Source organism: Larimichthys crocea, chromosome X (assembly GCF_000972845.2).
Source record: "Larimichthys crocea isolate SSNF chromosome X, L_crocea_2.0, whole genome shotgun sequence".
NCBI lineage: Eukaryota > Metazoa > Chordata > Actinopteri > Sciaenidae > Larimichthys > Larimichthys crocea.
Genome location: NC_040020.1, coordinates 5,177,407 through 5,199,879, shown reverse-complemented (window position 1 = coordinate 5,199,879; position 22,473 = coordinate 5,177,407). Strand labels below are relative to the sequence as shown.

The following is a 22,473-nucleotide window of genomic DNA, read 5'->3' as shown; positions in this document are numbered from 1 at the left end:
CAGAATACAGTTAGTGTGTGTTGTTGTTTCGGTACAGAGCACAACAAATTTACACTGTTTTCTAAATTTATCATTTTATGCATGCACTGTATAAACACCTAAAAGAATTTGGGGTGAGCAAAAACAGACATGATACATGTTTCCTGTATTTTTAGCCATGACTCTTGGAAACCTGAGCATGGAGCATGGTCGAGGGTAGCTGTGCCCACTGGGCTCTGCTGCTCACTGCAGGCTATCACTAGTGGAGTACATGTGTGGAAGATGACACATAGAATTAGAGGTACTGCGATTATTTGAGCTTTCAGTCAGCTTAAGTGGAAGAGGACCTTCATGTTTACTGTCCTAACCTTTTCCAGACAATTAACTACTGTCATTGTCCCAGAAAATCCACTTGTTGCTATCAGTACCATCGGAACATGCTTCTACGCCTTGGTGAGTGCGGTTTGTCCCTGTTGTGGCTCGGCCTGGTTTGGCTTCAGTCTTGACATGTGGGTTTGAGGAAGTGGCCCCACTCCCACGCTCAACCCCCCGAGTGTTTTCATTCTCCCCACTCACATAGCATAAAGACTGCAGCGTCTTTCTTCCTCACTGATGCAAAACTGAGCTCAATGCTGGTTTATTGTGTGGACAGGCAGAAGCGCCTTGCCATTGTTCTCCGTACACTTTTTTTTCACCAAGCGACTTTGACAGGTGCAAAGTTCTGCTCACCTTTGTGTTTCATAATTTCTTAGACATATATCACCCAGGATAAAACATAGAAAATAGTCCCACCAAACTGCTGAACTTCCCTCGCTTTTCTAAGCGTCTTTAGCAGTTAGGTCAACAAGGCCGCCGTCAGTGTGACCAGCTGTGCAAGACTAAAGAGAGACGGCCCACACTCAAACTTTCCAGATCCAAAGAATCCACCTTGCTTGACCCATTTCACATCAGAAGTCACAGGTCACCAGACTTGTCTCACCGAAGGATAAGACATTACAGCCTTTTGCCGCTGTTGTTAAAAAAACATTCAGATTATGTAGCAGAACCGATAATCTTAAACATCTCTGAAGGAGTTGGTATCAAGTCGATGACCAAAACTGAGCTGACAGTTTGAGGGATTACATGAGTCATGAGATAGTATGGATTAAGGGCCGGATTGGGTTTAAAGTTGCAGATCAGTGGCAGGTGACTCTGAGATTTAGATGGTTTGTGTAGAAGTGTTTTGGTCAGATGTCTACAGCCTCTTTCACATATGATGAAGAGATCAGTGCTGAAGGCCCAAATGAAACAATGTATGACTGATGATGAACAGAATATGTGAATATATCTTTGTGAGACAAGAAGCTGTGGTAAGATAAAGTGATAGTAGTTTAAGAAAAAGAAATAGTGTATGTCACCTGCTGAGGTCACCCTGAAAACACCCATCTCACATTAAAAACTTCACCTTGTTCAAGAGGGAGAGCGGCAGAGCGTGGATGTGATGGGGTTAGGCAGATTTACAAGAGGCCAGCTCATTAAAGAGATTTTGCTATGACAGATTTTTTCCATAAGCAGAGAATTTATTTCTATGTTTGCCCTATTTAGGGTTGAGAGTATGAATGAGCATTAGGTAGATCTGAATGAGAATCAGAGGAAATAAGAAGCAACTCTTCTCGAGGCCCAGTGAAGTGAGGTTTAAGGGAAGCCCCCGGTATTAAGTTATCATGTTTCCTTTTCATAATTAAAATGCCTCTTTGATTTCTTTTTTCCTTGAGCCCAGAGCAGATTGCAGTTTATATGCCTCAGTGGCTCCTAACATGAACAAAAAAGATTGCTGGCTCGTTGTATTGTGCAGCAGAGGATGTCTTTCGAATAAAGAACTGGTGCAATAACTTTTTTATTTTTTTGCCTTTTAGGTGGAAACAAACTAAAGCCTCAGCCATTCCGTCTCAACTGGTCCTGGATCTCTCTGGAGAGGGAATACTATTTAGTGGATGAGGATGCCAAATTCCTGGAGGTGACACTGAAACGCAGAGGCTACCTGGGAGAAACCTCCTTCGTCAGTAAGTGACGGACATTTTTTAATCGTCTGTTATGATATGTGAACTTTGGAATGAATGTTTCAAAACTAGGTGTATATACTAATATGTATTTAGGTTAGTAGTGTCTTTAGTTCAAGTCAGAGATTGATATTTTTTAAATTTTGTTTCACATCTTTTACTTTTGTTTCCTGTTAGAGTCTGCATCAGAATTTTTAGCGTTTCTGTTCCGGTCAGGAACAAATTAATGTGAAGGATGATGACTTTACACAACATGCCCTTATTAAACTGACAGTTTAACAAAGAATCATTGCCCTTTAACTGTTTCCTTAGAGTTTATTATGTTATTTATGTGCCATTTCAAAGGGCAGCCCTGCCATAAAACATCAGCATAAAATCTATGCAGATTCATGTTCAGCTGCACGATGTCCTCCCCACAGTTTTCCCCCACAGTTAAACAGAAGAAAACGTAAAATCAACACTAACACCGCTGTTGTGTCCCTAAAGGTGCAAATCTTTTGTGTTCTTGTTTGACTGGGGCTCCATTTCCTCTCTTGTCTGGGATGGAGGGGGGTCTGATTGAGAGCACATATAACCTTTCCTTGTAAAGGTCACAAGGAAATGTCAACATGCTGGTCTGTTTGGCTGCGGAAGATATTTTTATGCAATAGACATTTATAACAACACGTGTTGTCATGCACACTTCTGTTTTTAGAGATGAAAGAAGAAAGGAAACTATAGGACACACCTGTAAATAAGATTGCAGATGCAGATTTTAGCGTAGACCCAGGTTATTGGTGGGGGAAATACCTGTATGTAGACCATTGTGGTTTTCTGCAGACAGACAATGTGCCTTAAAACTGAAGAAACACTTACCTTAAAAACAGCCACTTAATTCAACAACTTTATCTCTGTTCACGTCCCTCGTTCTCAGGTATTGCCACCAAAGATGGAACAGCTGAGAAGGACAAAGACTTCCGTGGCAAAGCCCAGAAGCAGGTCCAGTTCAACCCCGGCCAGACAACAGCAACCTGGAAGGTGAAGATCTTCACAGACCAGGAGTTTGAGACCTCGGAGACCTTTGAGATACAGCTGTCAGACCCGGTCATGGCTGTGCTGGAGTTTCCTGACACGGCAACAGTCGAGATTGTGGATCCTGGAGATGGTAGGAATCAAATAATTGATTTAAACAAACTTTACCACCATGAGGGCGGCCTTTTTGGCATTTCTTATACATGATTACTCATCACTTGTCTGTTCTCCCGAACAGAATCGACTGTCTTCATTCCTCAAGCAGAGTACAAGATTGAGGAGGACATTGGAGAACTGTTAGTGCCGGTACGCCGTTCAGGAGATGCCAGCCAGGAACTCATGGTTGTCTGTTACACTCAGCAAGGTGAGAGGAGCCTGTTTGTAATTACTGTCTTTCAAAAGAAAGGGTTCCAAAATTACATGTGAATAAAGAAACTTTCAATGAATGGTAATTAAAATGTGGGTAAATGTGGAGTGCAGTAACCTACGTTTTACCTTTATTACTACTTTTATAACTATATATTTTTTATCATATTACAGTAACATTATCTATGTTTATGCTTTGTTTTATCCTTTCTCTTTTCAATCATATGACTTCGTGCTGCAAGCATCTCCACATGAATGAAGTTTAATATCCTTTCCTCTCTCTTCCCGTATTTCCTCAGCCACGGCCAGTGGCACCATCCCCAGCACAGTGCTCTCCTACTCTGACTACATCACCCGACCCGAGGACCACAACAGTGTGCTGCGTTTTGACAAGGATGAGCGAGAGAAACTCTGTCGCATCATCATCATTGATGACTCCCTGTACGAGGAGGAAGAGAGCTTTAACGTCAGCCTCAGTATGCCCATGGGCGGCCAGGTGGGCGCCAACTTCCCAACCGCCAAGATCATAATCTTGGCAGACAGTGACGATGGTAAGTGAAGTCACAAAAAACACCTATTTGCATTTTATGTTTCACAATTGTATGTCACCAAATTGAGAGTTTGGCAGGTAGCTTTGATTTTTCTTTGTTTCTTTCTTTGACCTTTGACTTGGAGTCATTGAGCTATTTTTGAAAATATGAGATCAAGGCAGGATGGCATCACATGCTGTGGTTATAGTGATCCGAAAAAGGCACAGTGGCAGGTGTGGGTGATCCTGTTGCCCTTTGATGCTCTATACTTTGCCTATCTGCACACACCATTAAGCCACCAAAGGTGCACAGGAAGCCCAATGACAGCCACCATTAAGCCACCAAAGGTGCACAGGAAGCACAATGACAGCCACCAAAACAATACTGTACTCGCCTTCATGCTTTACAGTATGTTCAGGTTCATTACCCATCCTCTGCCTGAGTCTAACCGTATTGTTTAAACACTCTGCTTCATTTATCAGCCAGACTGTCTGCCTGTGTCTGCCTGTCTGAACGCATGAAACAAGATAACAATAGACAGGTGTTGAGCGGGAGAATGGCGGCCTCATTGGATGTTATGCTACACTGTAGCCTGTCTGACAGATAAAAGGACTTTAAACCTCACTGTGCTCCCCAAGCGACCTCCGTCTTCATTGGCATTCAGGGGAGCTCAGGGGAAACAGAGGGCATCCCTTTGTCTGCAGGGACTAAAAGGCAGGTGGTGGAGAGAGAGGGACTATTGTGCAGGGAATCCAAATGACTGGCATGTTTTTACTCTTTCCCCTGTTTGATGGCATTTAAGGCTGTGTTTCCTGTTTCTGTTAGAGATATTAGACTTGCTACATTTCAGCAGTTAAAGTTATAAATCACAAATATATCATTTGTTTGATTAGATCCCGTCAAAGAAAACATCTTAACAGATTTGACAAAAAGTAGCCCTCAAATTCTTAAAATCCTCGAGGCCCTTCTCGTCTTTCCTTAGCGAGCAGTAATAACAGACTCATTTTGTCTTCATCACATTCCTCCTCTATATCTCCAACCTTTCACCAGGGCTAATTTCCTGGACTTGCTTGTTGTAGTGACAGACCTGCTCACGAAGCAAGCATCCCTCCCAACCAATTTGGAGCAGGAGTACAATTGAACTTTATGTATAAATAACCAGCATGCATTCCCAGACATGTGAAGAGACAAGAGAAGACTCCTCAGTGCAAACCTCTATTGTAGTATACTTCTTGGTGGGTCCTGAATTAACACCCCACCATAAATCAGATTCAGTGTGTGTCTGTTTGTGTGTCTGTTTGTGTGTGTGTAGGTGTGTGTGTGTGTAAAACCATCTGCCTCCCTGAGTAAAGTTGTGGTTTGGACTCTCTCCAGCATCCAGCCTCTATTGTTACTGTATTTATCTGGCTCTTCCTCCCACTGATCTTCAAGGTTGCCATGTTGGCACTCATTCCCCTCGTACAACCCTCCTTCCCATCCTCCTTGGTACTAAATAGCTGCTGCTTGGAGGCTGAAAGGCTTTTGAAATTGTTCCAGAAATCCTTTTTTCAATACCAGTTGTCTGTTGCTACATCAGTCAACTTCTAAATAAACCCAAGATCTGCCACTTCTACTCAAGCACCAATGATTGAGAGTAACTTTGTGGTGAGAGCTGATGTGTTTTAGCCTGTGGTCTTTAATACAGTCATCAAACGACACAAGGACATTTAAACATTTAAACAAGGACATTCTATTTTTATTTTTTTAATGTTTTTCAAGTGTTGTTTGATGACCCTAATTAAGGCCATGGGTCAAAATACAGCACAAAAGAAGTTTTAAGCTGAATAGTGACCACAAGTGACATTTATGGTATAATAACAAATGCTTTTTTTCCATAGTGTCAACAAAATCATGAAGTAATATCATTTTCCTACATTTATCTTGAGTTTGGTAACATTAGCCACAATAAGCTTCTGGTTAGAGAGTGTTTTGAATTTTACAAAGACAGGGTTGCTTAATGCATATAAATTTTATTTATTTAAATAGTTACCTAGTTTCATTTTATCAAAGGTTTTTCTCACTGCCTCAATGCTGTCTTTATGAAGGTTTATAGGTTATAACAAATGGCTTTAATAATGATTAATAAATCATTAACTAACTCCAAAATAAGTCATGAAAAATCACCTGCTTACCCCAACCTGGCAACCCAATCGTTGTTCTTGTTTGTGGCTTATAGCTGATCTACAAAGCATTAGTAAATTATTTCTTAAACCTTAATAAAGACAGTTACAGGTACTAATAATTATTTATAAACCCGTCATAAAGGGTGCCTTTAATTTCTTTGTCTTCTCTTTTTGTTTTAGTTCAAGTTAAAAAAAGCTTTAGTCCTGAATTTGCACCCCTATCAGTTGATCTCTAAGAGCACTGGCTGGACAGAGTGTGATGAAAACACGCTTTATGCATAAGTGAGGAGAGATGAATTGACATTGTGTTCCGGGGGTCTAAATTCTTGCCCTCTTGCCTTTGTAACATGGATGTTGCCTCTCTGTCTCTGGCAAACCCTTCGCCATAACGCTTATCAGCTGCTCTATCATCAGAAACTGGGAACATCCCTTCACTCGTGCACACACAAGCACACACCCTATTCTTCAGGTGTATCCTCAGCCCTTTGGCGTTGAGTTCAGACAGAGCTGTCTGGATTTAGATAAGTGGGGGAGGAAGGTTAAAGGAGAACAGGATAAGAGGGATGACAGCTCTCTTCCTGTGCTGAGTCAAAATGAGAGAGTTTGCTCAGCTATTCATGCCAATTTGTCCGTGAACATGATCGCAAAGCTGCAAAATATGTTGTCTAAATATACTCAGAAATTAGCCACAAATATCCGAAAGTCCAAGCTCGATTAAAAGCTTATGTTGCTTTGCCCTTCTAACAAAAGCCTTTTGTTCTGAAAATAGCTAAATAAATGTATTTTATGTGCTGTTCTGTTTTGGTTATTTTATTTAAAAAGTACTTAAATGACACCAGGTCATCATCATTTACTTGTTGTTTTTCACCATCCCACAGAGCCCTCTTTGTATTTTGGGGAACCTGAGTATGTCGTTGATGAGAGTTCAGGCTACGTTGAGGTGAAGGTCTGGAGGACAGGAACTGACCTGTCCAAGACGGCTACTGTCACCGTCCGCTCCAGGAAGAGCGATCCTGTCTCTGCAGAAGGTAAAATAAACAATCCAACAGAATCAACAGCCTGATTTTGCATCACAGTGTTAGTTCATGGTTTCCCCTTTATCTGGCAGCTGGACTAGACTACGTCGGCATTAGTCGAAACTTGGACTTTGCTCCTGGTGTGACAATGCAGACATTTAGGGTGACAATCCTGGATGATCTGGGTCAGCCAGAGCTGGAGGGACCTGAGACCTTTGACCTTGTGTTACGGATGCCCATGAATGCTGTGCTGGGAGAACCAAGCAAGACCATCATCACCATCAATGATACAGTCACTGACTGTGAGTTGATATAAGGGTTGATCTAACATTTGGAGCTTCATTTAAAGGCAGACTTCTGTAACTTGATGATGACTATCTTTGCAGTGCCGAAGGTTCAATTTAAGGAAGGAAGCTACAAGGTGGATGAGTCCGACGGGGAGGTAACAGCCATAGTGTACCGCAGTGGAGACATTAATCACAGGTCCACGGTGCGTTGTTACACTCGCCAAGGCTCTGCTCAGGTCATGATGGACTACAGTGAAAGACCCAATACTGATGCCTCAGTCATCACTTTCCTGCCAGGTGAGACCTCCCACTCCTGCCTAATCTCCCCGTTCCTCTAGATCCTGCAACACTTATCTGCATATGTTACCCATTTCTCTCCAGGTGAAACTGAGAAGCCATGTGTGGTAAGCCTGATGGATGACTCCATCCATGAAGAGGATGAGGAGTTCCGCCTCGTCCTGGGATCTCCCAAGAGCAAGTCTTCCTATGGAGCTTCTATTGGGGAGCAGAAGGAGGCACTGGTCACGGTTACAGATGAGAAAGACAGTACGTACTTTACCAACGTACAAAATAATTTAATGGCTATGAAATATTGAACCACAAAAACCTAAAATATTCTCAATAACTCCAAATGTTCTTCCTGCTCTAGAGCCCATCATCCGTTTCTCTGAGATCAAGTACAGTGTACGTGAACCTCAGGTCAAAGGTGACATAGCTATTGTGAAGATTCCTATCCTGCGTGTTGGAGACACCTCAAAGGTCTCAGTGGTGAGAGTGCACACCAAAGATGGCTCTGCAACCTCCGGAGAAGACTACAACCCGCTATCAGAGGGTAAGAACCTGATTTAGTGGCTGCACAGTGGCACAGTAGTTTGCACAGTGGCTGTGATATGACCCTATATTGAAAGATTTTGATCAGTGCTCACTTCACTGTCTCTGTGTCTAAGATGTTGAGTTCAAGGAGGGTGAAAAGGAACACTTCGTAGAGATTGAGATCCTGTATGACGGCCAAAGAGAAATGAGAGAGGCCTTCACTGTGCACATGAAGCCTGATGACAACATGGTGGCTGAAATACAGGTGACACAAAGGCCACACAGCCCATACACACAAACAAATATAAACCAGTAGCAAGTCCTATATGTGCACATGTACAGTGCTACATATCTACACACGTGAGCATGCGCACTGTCATGTCAGCCTGTGTTAAAATAGCCAAGCAGCAGCTGGCATTGCTGTCAGCGCGCCTGAACCACAGAGTCTTATAAAAAGCTTTTCCCTCTGGAATGAGATGCTGTAGGGAATGTCCCAGCAGAGCCAAACAGTAGACAAACCTATAAACAGAACTGGGACATTCTACCCATATACTCTACATCAGGCATGTGTTGGTCAAATGACAAATTCAAATATGTTAGGTACCAAAATTTGGGGAAGAGAGAATAAAATCTGATGGAAGAATGGTGAAAATGATGATATAATAGTAAAAGTGGCTTGTAAGTGGCTACAAGGTAGTAGTATCCCAATCAGAATCGAATAAGTTCTTCCTTTGTCCATAGACAAATTATAACTGGAGGTTATAATATAATTGACAAACAGCTAACATTGCCTTTCCTCTTCTTGCTAGATGAACAAGGCCATTGTTTACATCGAGGAGATGGACAGTGTGGCCGATGTTACCTTCCCTGCTGTGCCCCAAGTGGTTTCCCTGCTCATGTATGATGACACAGCTAAGACCAAAGACAAGCCCAACCCGCCCAATGGATACCCTGTTGTGTGCATCACGGTGAGTGTAATGCTTTTGCTGCTTTTGGGAGCCACACACACCTCCACATTTCTTCAATTTCCCATTTTCTACCTGTCTCGTCATCTCATGCAGGCTTGCAATCCAAAGTATCACGACTTTGACAAAACCGGTTCCATCTGCACGGCGGAGAACATCAATGACACTCTCACTCAATATCGCTGGCTGGTCAGCGCCCCTACCGGGTCAGATGGAGTGACCAGCCCCATGAGAGAGGTGGACACAAATACTTTCTTCACCAACACCAAGTCCATCACATTGGATTCAATCTACTTCCAGGCTGGCTCAAGAATTCAATGTGCAGCAAGAGCATTTAATGCCAATGGAGATGCTGGCCTGGAGCTGTCCAGCCCCATTGTTGCAATCAACAAGGATGAGGGTGAGTGAAAGACTGATGGTACAGCCACACATATATGCACAGTATAGATTTCTTTGGTTTAACTGACTTTTAACTCTTTGCAGGTATGTGTCAGCCTCGTATCCAAGGAACTGTTGGAGCTGAACCTTTCTCTGCTAAGATCCGCTACACTGGTCCAGATGACCCAGACTTCCCCAACCTCATTAAACTAACTGTCAATATGCCTCACATGGATGGTAAGCAGTAAAGATTTGTTGCAACCATTAAAATATAGTCATTACTGATTAGTAATCTAGTTGAAACCTTCAGAAATTAAACAAGCTTTTCACTCTCAACAGGCATGTTACCAGTGATTTCCACAAGACCTCTGTCCAACTTTGAGCTCACCCTGAGCCCAGACGGCACACGCGTGGGCAACCATCGCTGCTCCAACTTGCTGGACTTTAATGAGATCCAAACTGGCCATGGCTTCATCACCGATGCAACAAAGAACCCTGAAATCATTGGCGAGACTTCACCCTACCAGTACAGTATAAATATGCGCTCAGCCAACTCTCTACGCTTCTACAGGAACCTCAACTTGGAGGCCTGCCTCTGGGAGTTCACCAGCTACTACGACATGTCAGAGCTGCTGAATGACTGTGGAGGCTCCATAGGCACAGATGGACAGGTAGGACACAAATAAAGGCAGAATCAAACATTCCTAAGGCCCATATCAGCATTTCCATGCTCATCTTTTATGGCAAGAGTACTTTGACATGCTAATGCAAATGCTATTGACCAAATGCAAACTGTCTTGACAGTGAGAGTCCAAAATGGAAGAAGCTATTCTAGTTCTGTTTCACTATCCATTTTTTAACCTCCTCTGATGTATAAACAGCTCCACAAAAGAGGAATGGTTGCTCCCAGTTTTCCAGTTTATTACTAGTTAGCTCATCAGCAGTTTTCAACTAGTCTCCAAGATGCTTCTTACATTATCCTTGTCAATGTTTCATTTATCTCTTATTTAGGTGCTGAACCTGGTCCAGTCCTACGTCACCCTACGCGTTCCCCTGTTTGTGTCCTATGTCTTCCACTCTCCAGTGGCTGTAGGAGGCTGGCAACACTTTGACCTACAGTCAGAGCTTAAACTCACCTTTGTGTATGATACAGCTATTCTTTGGCAGGATGGCATTGGTAGCCCACCTGAGGCTGAGCTACAAGGTATGTGCTGCTTCTTGCTGGTGCTCACAGAAGTGGAAAAAATGTAACTCCATATCTGGTGCACACAGTCAAACTTTGTTCTCTGTTCTTGTAGGCGCCATGTACCCAACTAGTATGCGTATAAATGAGGAGGGACGTCTTGTGGTTAACTTCAAGACAGAGGCTCGCTTCAGGGGGCAGTTTGTTATGTCTCATCCAGGTGAGTGGCACCCACGCCCCCAAAACCTATCCAGTGTGGTCATTCTATACAGCAACCTCCTATTGCATTACCCTGTGGCCAGTATCCTCTCTTCATCTATTTCTGGAGTTCCACATTAGGGGTCCTTCCTGTGTGAAAGTGCCAGAGGTCATTTTAGCAAATGTCAGTTAGGAAGCAAGTGACACAAACAATGTAAAAGGTTGCACTATAAATAAAAAGGTAGACACAGTTGCTAGCTCCAGTTTGGACAAAATACTGCTGGACAAGATTTACGACTGTATACATGTTTGTTTTCAGGAACCAGCGTGACATCCATGGTGATGTGTGCTGACCACCCTGGGCTTACGTTCACTCTTGCCCTGGTCAGGACTGAGCCTACTTACAACCAGCCCATGCAGCAGTGGAGTTTTGTTTCAGACTTTGCTGTGAGTCATTATGTCGTCAAAACATGCCAGCTATGCTGAAATAATCATCAATTCCAATGGCAGTCTTGACATCATTTCTATTTTTCCTGTGGGACCTCTAGGTGCGAGACTACTCTGGCACCTACACAGTAAAGATGATCCCCTGCATTGCATCACCCAACGGGGAGTTCAGCATCCCTCCTGTCTGCCACCCAAGAGAGCCACTTACGTTTGACATGGACATTCGCTTCCAGCAGGTTAGCCTGGATATCCTGAAAAAAAAAATCCTTGGAATTGTTTAGATCTGGATTCAGAATAATCAGGTCCAAAAGACTTAGAATAAGGTTCAGTTGTTCCTAGGGTAGTTAAACATTTCTAGATATCTTGAAACAAATAAGAAAATTCATGTTGATTTGCCGAAGAGGAAACTTACTTTATATTACTCTATTGGATTCTTGGGGTTAACAATAGCAACATTTACTATAGAAGTAGTTGTTAGGATTTGTTCTGTGTATAGTAACTCTTGTTCTTTGCTCCAGGTGAGCGACCCAGTTGCAGCAGAGTTTAGCCTCAACACTCAGATGTTCCTGCTGTCCAAGAAGGAGTTGTGGTTGTCTGATGGCTCCATGGGCTTTGGAGAAGGGACTGATACTGCATTCTCAGATGGTAATACAACGCTGCCACCTAATGGATTTCAGTAAACATTACAGCTGAGGACCATTAAGCTTTAGAGACGCCTACATTACTGTCCCATTGAACCATTTCACCTGTTCTTCTTCAGGCTCCATGATCTACGGTCGTGTGATGGTGGATCCAGTCCAGAACTTGGGTGACTCCTTTTCCTGCAGCATCGAGAAAGTCTTCCTCTGCACTGGTGCAGATGGATACGTTCCCAAGTACAACCCTACTAACAAGGAGTATGGCTGCCTGGCAGATGCTCCCTCTCTGCTTTACAGATTCAAGATCTTGGTAAGATGCAATTAATCCAAGAGGACACTATTTTAAAGTGTTCTGAAAGCCAAAAGAAGTAGAGCTCACTTCTGATTTCTGTGTGTGTTGTTCTGCAGGACAAGGCCCAGCCAGATACTCAAGCTACAGCGTTTGGTGATATCACTTTTAAGGCCACACTGGCTCAAGACACACCTGGAGGTCTGGCTTTGGCGAGACAACCAGGATCAGATGGCTTCACACTCTCCTCATCTCCACTTTTCCAGGTCTGTGTGATTCTCAAAATACAGTAGATTCATGTATTGCACAAACACACACATAAATAAGGACACAAGACTCAAACTTGTATTTCTTCTGCAGGTGGCCGCCGGTCGAGAATGGTTCATCCACACTATTTACACAGTCCGCTCCCGAGAAAATGCCAACCGCAACATTGGCAAGCGCAGTGTGGAGTACCTGCATCACAGCATGTCCTCTGTTGAACAGCCAGAGACCTCCAACTTGGCCACCAACCGTCACCGTCGTGCCGCCCCTGCTTTCTCTGATGCTCCTCTGACCCAGGACATTGGTATTGAAAACAACCGAGGTACCAACATCCAGCACATTGCTCTGGACCGAGCAGACCGCATGGTGGTCAGCCAACGCCAACCCTGGTCACCTAACCATGACCCCCTCCTTGAGCGCCCCCTGCTGGAGAGTTCTGGCAGAGAGTCGACGAACACCTCCACCCTGCCCATGCTCGTGGGCCTTGCAGGTATGATCCTCCTCATCTGCCTCATCGCCACCATTGTTATTCTGCTGCTGCGGCGCAAGAAGAGGGAAAAGAAGACGCAGTTACCTCCTTACACCACCTCCTCTTCTTCTGCCTACGATGGCTACAGCCACAGCCCAGCCAGCATGTGGAGCAGCGCAGACAGCTCTGAGGTCTAAGTGTGGACCCCCCCCCCTCCACCTCAAACACCTGTCCCCTATTAAAAAGACTATAATAGTCTCCTCCACCATTGTGCCTTTAAAGCCCAACTCTTGTAGCACTGAATAGAGCCCAGTACAACCTGTGGACAGCACAATATGTCAGTGTTTGGCGCCTACACGCAGAGAATGCACCAGAGTTTTTCGGAGGCTTATTGATCTCTGATAATGGTTAGTTCTTGCTGTAATGTACTGTAGGTCTCTGCCTTTTTTTGCAGCCTATTCTGAATCATGGATGTATGTAGAAGCCCCTCAAAATGATTCACCTGCTTCATTGGTTGCTAAGTTGTAAAATATCCCGCTTTATCCAATATTTGTAAATGCATGAAAATCCCACTTTAGTAAATGCAATTATTACGAGTTAAAGGCAATCTTGCTTAAATTTCATTAAGGAAAATCATTTTCTATGTTCCTCCTTTAAAACTAACTAGTTTACCAAGTTTTTTTTTTATTGTTATTCACTGTGTTCCTTATTTTGTTTTGTGGCGAGTAGAGCAAAATGGATTGAATGTTAGTTGAAGCTGACCTTATTGAATGATAATGTGATTGTTAGTATTGATATTTCACTGTCGTGCTTTAAAAAGCCTGCAGTATACCTGCCCACTACTGACTAACAATACCAATATGGTGTCATTGAAAGGGATTGTAAATGTCATTTGTCTTTTGAGAATGCAGAAATTAACTTTTTATTTTATTCTTTTTTTTTTTTTACGTCCATGTGGCTGAAATCAGATGCAAAATTATCTGTGTACATAAACAATGTAGGTCTATGAAAGAAAAGGTATTATTACACCCTGGTGAAACTTGAAAAATTATGAACTATACGTCTTTCTGGTTTGTTGATCAAGTCCTGAAAAAAAAAAAAACAGCAGTGCAGCATAAAAAGTTATTATTCTTCTACAGGTGACAGTATATTTTAATGTGCCAATTGTTAGCAAAGTTTTATGGCTTATTAATTTTGTGTCAATTTCAAGAGTTTGGATGTCTGTACACTTAAACTGCCAAATATAAATGTCCTTTTTTGAATCAGTGTCTTATTTACCAGAATGCACACAATTTAAAAAAAATGGGAAGTTTTATTTGTGATGTTCAAAAAGACATTTTCTACTTCACATAGGAAGATAAAAGAACAAATGTTTTCTTAAAAATAAAAAGGGTACATATTGTTTCAAGCAATGGAATGTGGTACAACCAACAGGCATAAATACATTTATTTCAATTTAGTACTAGTAAAAAAAGGACTAGCAAACAAAAAACTAAACCAGCACAGCTGCAGTGTTTAGGTAAGTGACAACAAGGCAGGCTTGTGAAGGAGCACTTCCTAAATCCTAATACCACAAGATCAGTCCATCAGAGGGTTTTTTTTACACAGTACATTATCACAGCCTGCAAAAACAAACACAGACACTATGACTAACGATACCGAAGCTGGCTGCCACTCTCAACATCTGACACCGTGTGCAGTAGATTCAAGTCGGGAAAAGTTTCACAACTTGAGCTTTTTCCTGCGCCCACGTCCGTCTGCGGTTCCCTCCGACTTCCGTTTCTGGGCCTATATAAAGAGGAGAAAGTACAAAATTAGCAAAGTCTTCAGACAGAAACAGAAGTCAAACAGACAGACGGGCCCAGTCGCAAATCAATATTGAATTTGTAGGGTTTTTTTTTAAAATGTCTCCAGGGAAGATTTCAGACTATTCATAGTATCAAAGTACACAAGTTTCACTGAACGCCTGACCAGATTTGTCATCTCTAATTTAGTGTTTTATTTTTGGCTCGGTTATTGTGAGTTAAGAAAAACACTAAGCAGATGCTGCACAAGCATTTGACTTTGAAAATAAAACATTTTTATTCTAACTCCTGACTGCTCCCAGGGCATCACTACCTGGCAGCCCGTCACTCATGCATGTTTATAAGCCCTGTGTGGTTGTATTTCAGGCTTGAGTGAAAACAGAATTTCCACATTGGGTATGGATAAAGTGAATCTTCTATTTAAAAGGTATCAAAAAAGAGTTTGTAATCAGCACTGGAATGGAAACGACTTTGAACAGCTATGTCAGCATCAATAAACAAGTGGCTTTCTTCCAGTAATATGAGGTTGATTTGTAACTTACCGAGGCACTCTTTGGGCCCCGTTTCTTCTTCTCAGCCTTCTCCCTCTCCTCCAGCTCCATGTTCTCTCTCTCTATGAGTGTGATCAGGGTGTTACATCGCCTCTGGAGCTCCTACACATACACAAAATCAAATAAATTGTTAGGCAACTTTTTTTAAAACTTTGTGCACAAGAACAAAAACAAAAACTACTAGACAAAAATAATAGGAGAAACAGTACAACAACAAAAAAAAGTACCATGGCAGTCCTGGATTTGAGGAACCAGTCGAAGCGGAACTGAGGTGAGTTGCGGATGCACTGACGCAGCTCGTCATACACGCTCTCCTTGTCAAAGCCCAGCTTGTGAAGCATGCAGATAAGGAAGCGGTCCTCCTCTTCTGTGTAGTTCTTGCCTTTGTTGGTGCCATAGGAGATACGGAGCTGATGGAAGGGAGCCTTGTAGCGACCAATCTGGGAAAGGAGATGAGAAACACATTGATGGCCCGTTAATTAATCAGGAGGAGGAGATGAAGCGATAATGAAGAGAGAATTAAGGGATCAGAGCAAGATTTTGAGTTTTAGGTTTAATGAGATGAAGACAATTAGGTGGTTTAAACAAGAAATGAAGAGCGAAATGTTTGACAGTCCTACCTTTGAGTCCAGTGCTTTCTTGATGCTGATCCTTCTCTGGATCCTGGCCTCTCCTCTCTCTATCTGGGCCATGATCTTCTCGATATCCTGCAGCTCATTACAGCGCTCCCAGAATACAGCTGGAGGAACAAGCACACATGAGTTCACTAATCAAAGCAAACGTTTGGGTTTGCCTGTGAGGTGAAGGATTTTTTTAAAATGAGCATTACCAGAATATTCCATGACTTCTTCTGGAGTTTTTCCCTCAACCTCTCTGGCAATGTTCTCAATATCATCTCTTCCCCACTTCTCGTTGGCTTTGATGAACTGGTTGAAGTCGCGTTTGTTCCAAATAGTAAATCCCTGCAATCAAAGTACAGTTGATCAACATATGCACAATATAGATCCAGACTAATTTTGACTTGTGGCATATTGGCCATAAATTGGATTGTCTTTAACGAGTGTACCTGTTGCAGCAGGTTCTCCTTCTCCTCCAGTTCCTCCTCTGTTAGAGCCTCAGCCTCGTCGATCTTAGCCTGCTCTTCTTTCTGGAGCTGGGCTGAATTTGGCATGTCTGGATTACGGGGAACCTAAAGAGACGCAGCCACAGACTTAGAGACATTTCTAAAAGACATTCCTACTTCAACCAAATCTGGAAAATAACTCATTTGTCATCTGGAGAAAACATTGTTGTACCTTGTAGCCTATGGTCTTTCTGTAGAACAGAATTTCCTTTTCTAGAAGCTCAAAAAGACGTGGAGGGAAAAACTGGAAGTCCTGAACGTTTGGCTGCTTGGGAGGACGGGGAGCCTGGGAAATGGAGTCAGACAAACAAATGTTAGGCCGATAAGCAGGATAACATATCACCCATCTTCAGAACATTTTAACTGTTTCTATAGTGATCCTTCCCCTACCTTTGGTGCTTTGGGCTCACTGACTCGCAGAGCTTCTCTGAAGTAGGCATCCACAGCGTAATTGGCTTTCCTTTCTCTTTTAGGTGGCTCAATCCAGTTGGTAATGACCTGAATGAAGAAGCAAAAAAAAACTCAAAAGGTTCATTTGGTTTAAATAAGGCAATTAAAACACTGAATACTGACGTTGTTAGTTTTGTTACCTTTTTCTTCTCTCTGTAATCTTCCCCTTCAAATGTGTACACGCTGCTGTTCTCGGTGTCCATAGTGAAGTTCCTCAGAGTGCTCTCGCCCAGTGTGGACATCTTCTCCTTCATCTCCATAGTCTAGAATATGATGAGATCAGAGTGTTAATTTGAGGGCAATTTTTTAAAAACTACGTACAAAGAAGCACTGGTCGTAGATTTTCTCTGATGCGTCCAGACTCACCTTCCTTTCACCTCTCTCCAGGATTGCATCAATGTCATCATCTGTGATCTCGCTCTCTTTGGAAGCAAACACATGCGTGGCACCGTGGCGGATGATGGACAACATCTCATCTTTGCCCAGCTTGTTAGCGCTTGGATCCACGAGTCTTCCTGTTTAACAGAAACAGGACCGCTTAGTGTTTTAGTCAAATCTCTTATTGGTATTTTGGGTTAGGAGTTGAATTATGGCTACTGTTAAGAAGAAGAGAGACAAGTTACCTTGCTGGATGACGATGGAGTCCAGGCGCAGTTTCATCTCGGCCCTCTCCACAATCCTCTCCTCCACTGTGTTTTCAGTGATGAAGCGAAAGACGCGCACCTGCTTCTGCTGACCAATCCTGTGAGCTCGGTCCTGAGATAAAAAGATGAAAACTACAATCAGATCCTGTAACTGCTGCTGAATAAGTAACGGGCAGTTCAGCACTTCAGCGTACTAACCATAGCCTGAAGGTCCACTTGAGGGTTCCAGTCTGAGTCGTACAGGATGACTACATCTGCTGTGGCCAGGTTGATACCCAGTCCTCCAGCTCTGGTGCTCAACATGAAGATGAACTTAGAGCTGTTGGGCTCATTGTATGCATTGATAGAGATCTGAAAACACAAAAACAGACAATTAGATGACATTTACTTCATCCAAAGTCTCTCTCATATTGTTTTGTGTAAGAATCAAGCACCACACCTGTCTCTCCTCATGCGGCGTCTGTCCATCCAGGCGACAATAGCCGTAGTTCCTCCACATGCAGTAGTCCTCCAAGATGTCCAGCACCCTGGTCATCTGACTGAAGATAAGCACACGAGAACCTAGAACAAAAGGAAATACAGTAGCATCAGCATCGTGCCACTTTATACTTTTACTCCTGAAGTTACAGTACAGCCATCTACGTACCCTGCTGCTTCATCTTGGGTAGCAGTTTGTCCAGCACCACCATCTTGCCGCTGTTCACCACCAGGTGGAGGTCGGTTGTGTAGGGGGGACCAGGCTCGGCCCCGTCGAACAGGTATGGGTGGTTGCAGCATTTCCTCAGCTGCATGAGAACGTTAAGCAGACGCATCTTGTCCATCTTACCCGCTGAGTTCAGGATATCGATGTCCTTCATCAGAATCTTTGTGTACCTGATGGGTCGTGACATGAGTTAATATTACATGCTACTGTATAAAAGCAGGTTATTTCAAGCTGTGCGGAACAAAGAATCAGAGGATTTATTTCACTGAGGATGCTTACCACTCTCGCTGCATCTTACTCAGGCCCACATACATCTTGATCTCTTTTTTCGGGAGCAGAGTCTTCTCTACGTCAGCTTTTATACGACGGAGCAAGAAGGGGCGCAGAACCTATAGAAAAAACGGCAGATCAAAAAAGTGTTTTAACAATAAAAATTGTATTTAAATTTACAGAGATGAGTTTGGAGGAACTTTCAATACATACAGTGTGGAGACGTTCGACCAACTTCTGATCACCCAAGCAGTTGTTTGTGTCAAACCAGGAATCAAAGTCCTTTGGGAGGGGAAATGTAATTAGTACCAGAATACACAGAGTATATTTCTTTTAAATAACAGACTAAAACTACATCAGTACAACTACAGCCAGTGTGTTTTTGTCGTTCTTGTACACTTCTAGGCGATTCTTACGTCTGCTGAGTTGAAGACGTCAGGCAGCAGGAAGTTGAGCAGAGCCCACAGCTCGTGGAGGTTGTTTTGCAGAGGTGTTCCAGTCAACAGTAAACGATTGGTGGTCTTAAACTCACGGACAATTTCTGACAACTGCAGGAAATAAAAAGGCATTTTTGCTTAATTAGACTTGTAAAATGATGCTAAGTGGTTCTATTATATGTAAACATCTGTTTTACTACCTTTGATTTCTCGTTCTTGATCCTGTGGGCTTCATCAATGACCAGGTATCTCCAGTTGAACTTCTTGAACACTGCCTTTTCAATGATGAGCATCTCGTAAGATGTGACACAGACATCCCATTCTCCAGGCAGCAGCACATCTCTGATCAGGGCCGTCTGAAATTGAAGCAAAACCAGTTTTATTTTGTGGTTTTGATACATTTTTGCTCTCATTTGCAAACTAGTCTCAGTAGGAATAAGTTTGGGACACATCTTAATAGTCTGACAGCCTACCCTCTCATCTCTGTCTCCAATCAGACAGACTGCACGGAGCGAAGGCACCCATCTCTTGAACTCGTTCATCCAGTTGTAGAGGGTGGACTTGGGCACCAGCACCATGTGGGGACCAGGGATGTTTCTGTAGTGCTTCATGTACCCGAGCAGAGCAATAGTCTGCAGAGTCTTCCCCAAACCCTGTGCGTGTAAGATGGAGCAGTACATGTAAATACAACAATATCAGAACATAACAATATTTGTCACTTCACTCTAAATGTCAGAGAAATTACTGACCATTTCATCAGCCAGGATGCCATTGATGCCGTTCTCATACAAGGAGATGAGCCAGTTCAGACCTCGGACCTGATAATCTCTCATTTTTCCAGTTTTGACGTCTTGATAAGACAAAAAAATAAAATCACAGTCAACACCTCTGCTCATTACGTATTAATTTATCATATGGCTAAAATAAAAACAGGTCTTACAGGAAGGAGAATCATCGAAGCGAGTGCAGACATTAGTGGTCTTGGTGCTCTCGTTCAGAAGCTCTTCATCCTCCTCTTGCTCAGTGCGGCGATGGCGATTGCTGTTAAACACAGTAAAGAAACAATATGTCACATGCACAATCATAAGTTTGCCCCCCATCTTCCTAAAACTAAATAAATGTGTATTATATGGCCGTGTACTCACTCTCCGGCAGACAGCAGGTTCTGTTTTTCATCCTTCTTGATGCGTGGGCGTCCAGGCTTCATCTTCAGGGGGGAGGTGGGGGTCTTCTGTGCGGCTGGTTGGATGAAATGAGCAAACAATTCTGTCTGCTTCAACAGGTACTCAAATCTGTTGGTCCGGTCTGTTTGCTACATACACAGGAAGACAGTGTTATTATCCAAGAGCAGAGCAGCGAGTCATGTAATGTTAAGTTACAGGAAGTGTACTTACCACTTTCTCCTCGTACCCCGGCGCGGAGTCTTTAGTTTTGGTCGAGGATGAGGAGGATGCATCTTGTCCATCAGGTCCGGCGTCTGAAGACGACTCTTTCCCAGCATCTGAAGAATCGGACTTCTCCTGAGCAGAAAAGGTAAAGCATCTTGTTTAGTGGCTATCCTCTGATTTGTCCAACGACGGCACACAGGAACTGACTAAATAAACATCCAGCTCAATTCCTGGATTCTCTGTGAACCCAAGAGAGGAAGTGAGAGAGAAAACTTCTGGGCTATCATGGATGAATGACAAACTCCTTAACCCTGCACGCTGCTGGCAGGTCTTTTGTCCCTGCTGCCATCACCTCAGATGCTAGTGGACCAAAACACAATCACAGTACTCAACCTTCTGCACGAATACATTATTAAACAAAGATATAACAACATTTTTTGCTGCTGATAAAGTCAACAAGCAGAGAAAAGACACCCAATTTGCAATTAGTCTTTTAAAGACCCAGTGTGTAACATTTAAGAGGAATATAATATACAGAACTATGTTTTTATTAGTGTTTAATCACCAGAAAAATAAGAGATAGTTAGAGTCTGCTGTGCACCTACTCCTACAGTAGCCCAGAAGGGACACTGAACTCCGGCTCTAGTTGACAGGTTGAGGCCAACAGTATTTAGTTAGTTGCAATCTGCAACTTCACCACTACATGTCTCTAAATCCTACACACTAAACCTTTGAATGTTTTATTATTGTACCTTATCTGTCACAGCAGTGACTATTAGTGTAAGTATTTCCTCTTATTGTTATTTCTCAAACTTTATTCTGTTTATTGTAAGAGCCCATAATGTTGTTTTATCCATACTCTGCATTTGTTTTTATACTTTCCATGATGTCACACTACAGTTTCCCAGTGCGTGGGCTCAGTGAAGTTTGTTTCATCATGATGTTGAGCTTCATATATTAAAATTCCTGTTTTAATCAAAAACTCAACACAAGTCACAGACAGGCAGCGCGGTTAGCAGCATCCCTGCTCGGTTACAAAAGCCATAGCTGTCCCCGCTCACTGTCCCACTCACAACAAAGACGCGCTCGGGACAAACGAGCCCGAGTCTGTTGCTCTTTACTTGTTTCCTTCGGGTTTTTCCGTAATCACAGCTACAAGTACTCACCGAGTAAACAAACGCCGGGACTTATAACGTGGTGATCGGTGTGTGGGGCTAGCGGAGCTAGGCTCGTATTGTGTGTGTGTTATGAAACAGGCTGGCCTTCCTGCTGTTAGCTCCAGTCCCGGGTGGACGGGACCGAGCTGCTGCTGTCGTCGTGAGCTAATGATAGCCGCCTCGGCTAGCTAACTAGCTCCAACAGCCCGCATTAACATCGACAAAGTGAAAGTTTAACACGGAACAAACACACTCATGTAAAAGGACTCGTTGTTTTTTTTGTTTTTTTAAATGACTGAGACTTGTGTGACGGCTCTATGGAGGATGTACCCGGCGCTGAGAGGAGACAAAGTCCCGGTTTTAAACCGTCTTACCTCGGCTCCTCCGGCTTCTTCAAGTTCAGTCTGCTCTTCCCGCTGCTCCACGCAGTTTGCGCTTTCGGACATTTTCCAACCGGTTTCCACCCTCAAAAATCGGATATATCGCCCGTTACTCGGTGCCTTATGTGATCCCGTGTGAGAGCCGCGGAAGATTTCCCGAACTTTCTCCGGATAAACGAGAAACTATCTGGTTGTTTATAATGAAAGACACACCGGTTGGTCTCACACAGGCAGCACGTTCGCGCTAGGAAGATTGTTCTCGGAGCAACCGCGTTCACAGCGCGCTCTCGCGAGATTTGCGCATGCTGCCTTCACTGCTGCTCGGAAATGTGAGATGTCCGATAATATGGTGTATACTATATTTTAAGATAGATAGATAGATAGATAGATAGATAGATAGATAGATAGATAGATAGATTTTATTTATCCCAAGCTGGGAAATTATAGTGCAGCAGCAGCATTACACAAAGTGACAAGTGACAACATAAGAATAAAAATATACTATAAAGCAAACTATACATAATAAAATAT

The 22,473-nt window shown here is 43.0% G+C and overlaps 2 protein-coding genes across 2 annotated transcripts in view; one reads left to right on the top strand and one right to left on the bottom strand.

Moving 5' to 3' along the window:
* The window catches only part of frem3 (Fras1 related extracellular matrix 3), a 28,414-nt gene extending 14,118 nt beyond the window's left edge, over window positions 1-14,296 (top strand). The window contains exons 3-24 of the mRNA XM_019256061.2: window positions 1,875-2,021; window positions 2,932-3,162; window positions 3,268-3,393; window positions 3,695-3,946; window positions 6,966-7,115; window positions 7,196-7,405; window positions 7,490-7,687; window positions 7,772-7,936; window positions 8,040-8,222; window positions 8,338-8,468; window positions 9,013-9,171; window positions 9,265-9,568; window positions 9,652-9,783; window positions 9,886-10,217; window positions 10,558-10,750; window positions 10,845-10,949; window positions 11,247-11,374; window positions 11,476-11,610; window positions 11,893-12,019; window positions 12,135-12,322; window positions 12,421-12,567; window positions 12,662-14,296. Of these exons, the coding sequence (XP_019111606.2) occupies window positions 1,875-2,021; window positions 2,932-3,162; window positions 3,268-3,393; window positions 3,695-3,946; window positions 6,966-7,115; window positions 7,196-7,405; window positions 7,490-7,687; window positions 7,772-7,936; window positions 8,040-8,222; window positions 8,338-8,468; window positions 9,013-9,171; window positions 9,265-9,568; window positions 9,652-9,783; window positions 9,886-10,217; window positions 10,558-10,750; window positions 10,845-10,949; window positions 11,247-11,374; window positions 11,476-11,610; window positions 11,893-12,019; window positions 12,135-12,322; window positions 12,421-12,567; window positions 12,662-13,231 (4,313 nt within the window). The 3' untranslated portion in view covers window positions 13,232-14,296. The remainder of the gene's footprint in view (window positions 1-1,874; window positions 2,022-2,931; window positions 3,163-3,267; window positions 3,394-3,694; window positions 3,947-6,965; window positions 7,116-7,195; window positions 7,406-7,489; window positions 7,688-7,771; window positions 7,937-8,039; window positions 8,223-8,337; window positions 8,469-9,012; window positions 9,172-9,264; window positions 9,569-9,651; window positions 9,784-9,885; window positions 10,218-10,557; window positions 10,751-10,844; window positions 10,950-11,246; window positions 11,375-11,475; window positions 11,611-11,892; window positions 12,020-12,134; window positions 12,323-12,420; window positions 12,568-12,661) is intronic.
* Window positions 14,297-14,355: 59 nt separating this feature from the next.
* On the bottom strand, window positions 14,356-22,220 carry smarca5 (SNF2 related chromatin remodeling ATPase 5). Its single transcript, XM_010729473.3, has 24 exons — window positions 21,937-22,220; window positions 20,412-20,537; window positions 20,163-20,329; window positions 19,958-20,058; window positions 19,767-19,867; window positions 19,491-19,670; window positions 19,218-19,373; window positions 18,997-19,128; window positions 18,794-18,862; window positions 18,590-18,699; window positions 18,254-18,480; window positions 18,047-18,168; window positions 17,806-17,958; window positions 17,587-17,719; window positions 17,330-17,478; window positions 17,104-17,226; window positions 16,904-17,011; window positions 16,686-16,799; window positions 16,457-16,579; window positions 16,220-16,352; window positions 16,011-16,129; window positions 15,618-15,830; window positions 15,382-15,492; window positions 14,356-14,822 (listed from the first exon to the last, which is right to left on the bottom strand). Exons 1-24 carry the CDS (start codon window positions 22,006-22,008, stop codon window positions 14,757-14,759), a joined length of 3,108 nt encoding a protein of 1,035 aa, XP_010727775.1. The 5' UTR covers window positions 22,009-22,220; the 3' UTR covers window positions 14,356-14,756.
* Window positions 22,221-22,473: the final 253 nt, after the last annotated feature.